Consider the following 1,599-nt stretch of genomic DNA (forward strand, 5'->3'; position numbering starts at 1 on the left):
TTATTTATTTAATTATTATAGTGATTACTATATACTTATGTTCTACGATGTTGTATTTGGTAGTGGAAGTGCATGTATGTAAACATACATAAATTATACATACACCTTATAAAGGATATGTATGCAGGGAGAATGTATAGTGAAAGCTTCTGAGCTTCACTGGTCTACGGTTGTAAACCCAGCAATTATGTTAATATTTCAAGAACTCTTTTATCAGTTTAACTTCATTTTGCTTGATATGCCTTGTTTTGGATTAGTTTTGCTAATGTTAATCCAAACAAAATGTTTATTTTGGTACAGCTCACTCTACCTACTATCTATAAACTTCATGGAGAGGAAATGATATGAACATGTTGGTTTTATAGCCAGGCATATGTAAAAAGTTGAATATATCTTTTAGGCTGATAACTACTGCAGTTGATTGAAGGGGTTTAAAAGTTATATTTTATCTGTATATTTTGCTAGGAATTGTTTTATATAATTGCACAAATATTTGAATAAAGTTCAGTTTAGTAATTTTGGGAAAAATAGTTGAAATGATATCTAATGTTTGTTGGTAAAGTGAAGACCACATAGTTGAGTTAGATTTACCATATTTGACTGCATGTAAGACAGACATTTCCTCCTAAAAAAAAGGGGGGGGGGAATCACCCTGGGAGTGGAGATGTTCAATCACTGAGAATATACCCTGTTGTAATGGGTTGTGTCTAATGGGCCAGTGCATAATGTATGCCGTCAAATAGTAAGCTCCTTGAAAATGTGATACCCCCAATGGTGTTGTGATGGTAAGCTAGAGTATCCCTCTGTGTTGTCCTCTCAGTGCCCAAGCTGCAGGATTAAAAGTGGGCAGCCTCCTTCTATAAGCTAGAGTACCAGGGGTTGGTGGTCTGGGTAGGACAGTTTCTAACAATCCTTTCTCCTTGATGATAGTGGACCAGCAACACCCTCTGAAATCATTGCAAATCGTGGCAGACATTATTTATATCAATATAAGGGACTACTAGGCCAAGTAGAGTGGAATGGAGAAAAGGAAGTTGTGCTTGCTCATTAAAACAAATATGAGAGATTAAGAAGGGCATAATTAGAAAAAAAAGGCAACAGATATTCCTCAATTTTATTTTATACTCCCCCTGTATCATTTTCTCTTTAAGTCCCTAATAGTAGTATGAAATTAATGACATGATAAATTGTGAAGGAATTTTGTTGCTTTTGTACTCTTTCTTATGTTCTCTATGTTAATGCATTAATTAAGTATACTTTTTGCATGCATGTTCAGGTGTTTATATGAATACAAGCACATATGCTGCTTTTCAATTTATTTCATGAGCCTTGTGTTTGCACTTCTTCTTTTTGTTTTTGTTTTAGTTAAAAGGAAAGTTTAATTTGCTGCAAATAGTTTGAATATAGTAAACACATGCATGTATTTAGTCCTGGTTTGTAAACTTTAAGTTTAAATGAAAAAGCTCTTTTCAGAATTATTTTATTTTATTCTTTAAGGCATGAAATCCATTTTACTGTGAGATTTCTAGTGAACTCTGAAATTTTCAGGACTTGGGACTAGGTCAGCTTGTTTACAAAAAAGGATCTTCTGTGGTGAGA

General features: G+C 33.6%; 1 protein-coding gene across 1 annotated transcript in view; it reads left to right on the top strand.

Annotated features, from left to right (window-relative positions):
• LOC119594857 (actin cytoskeleton-regulatory complex protein pan1-like) overlaps positions 1–1,599 on the top strand; it is a 23,130-nt gene that overhangs the window by 11,380 nt on the left and 10,151 nt on the right. Inside the window, exon 9 of the mRNA XM_037943939.1 lies at positions 1,549–1,593. Coding sequence (XP_037799867.1) covers positions 1,549–1,593 — 45 coding nt within the window. The remainder of the gene's footprint in view (positions 1–1,548; positions 1,594–1,599) is intronic.

Source organism: Penaeus monodon, chromosome 34 (genome assembly GCF_015228065.2).
Source record: "Penaeus monodon isolate SGIC_2016 chromosome 34, NSTDA_Pmon_1, whole genome shotgun sequence".
NCBI classification, from domain to species: Eukaryota; Metazoa; Arthropoda; class Malacostraca; order Decapoda; family Penaeidae; genus Penaeus; species Penaeus monodon.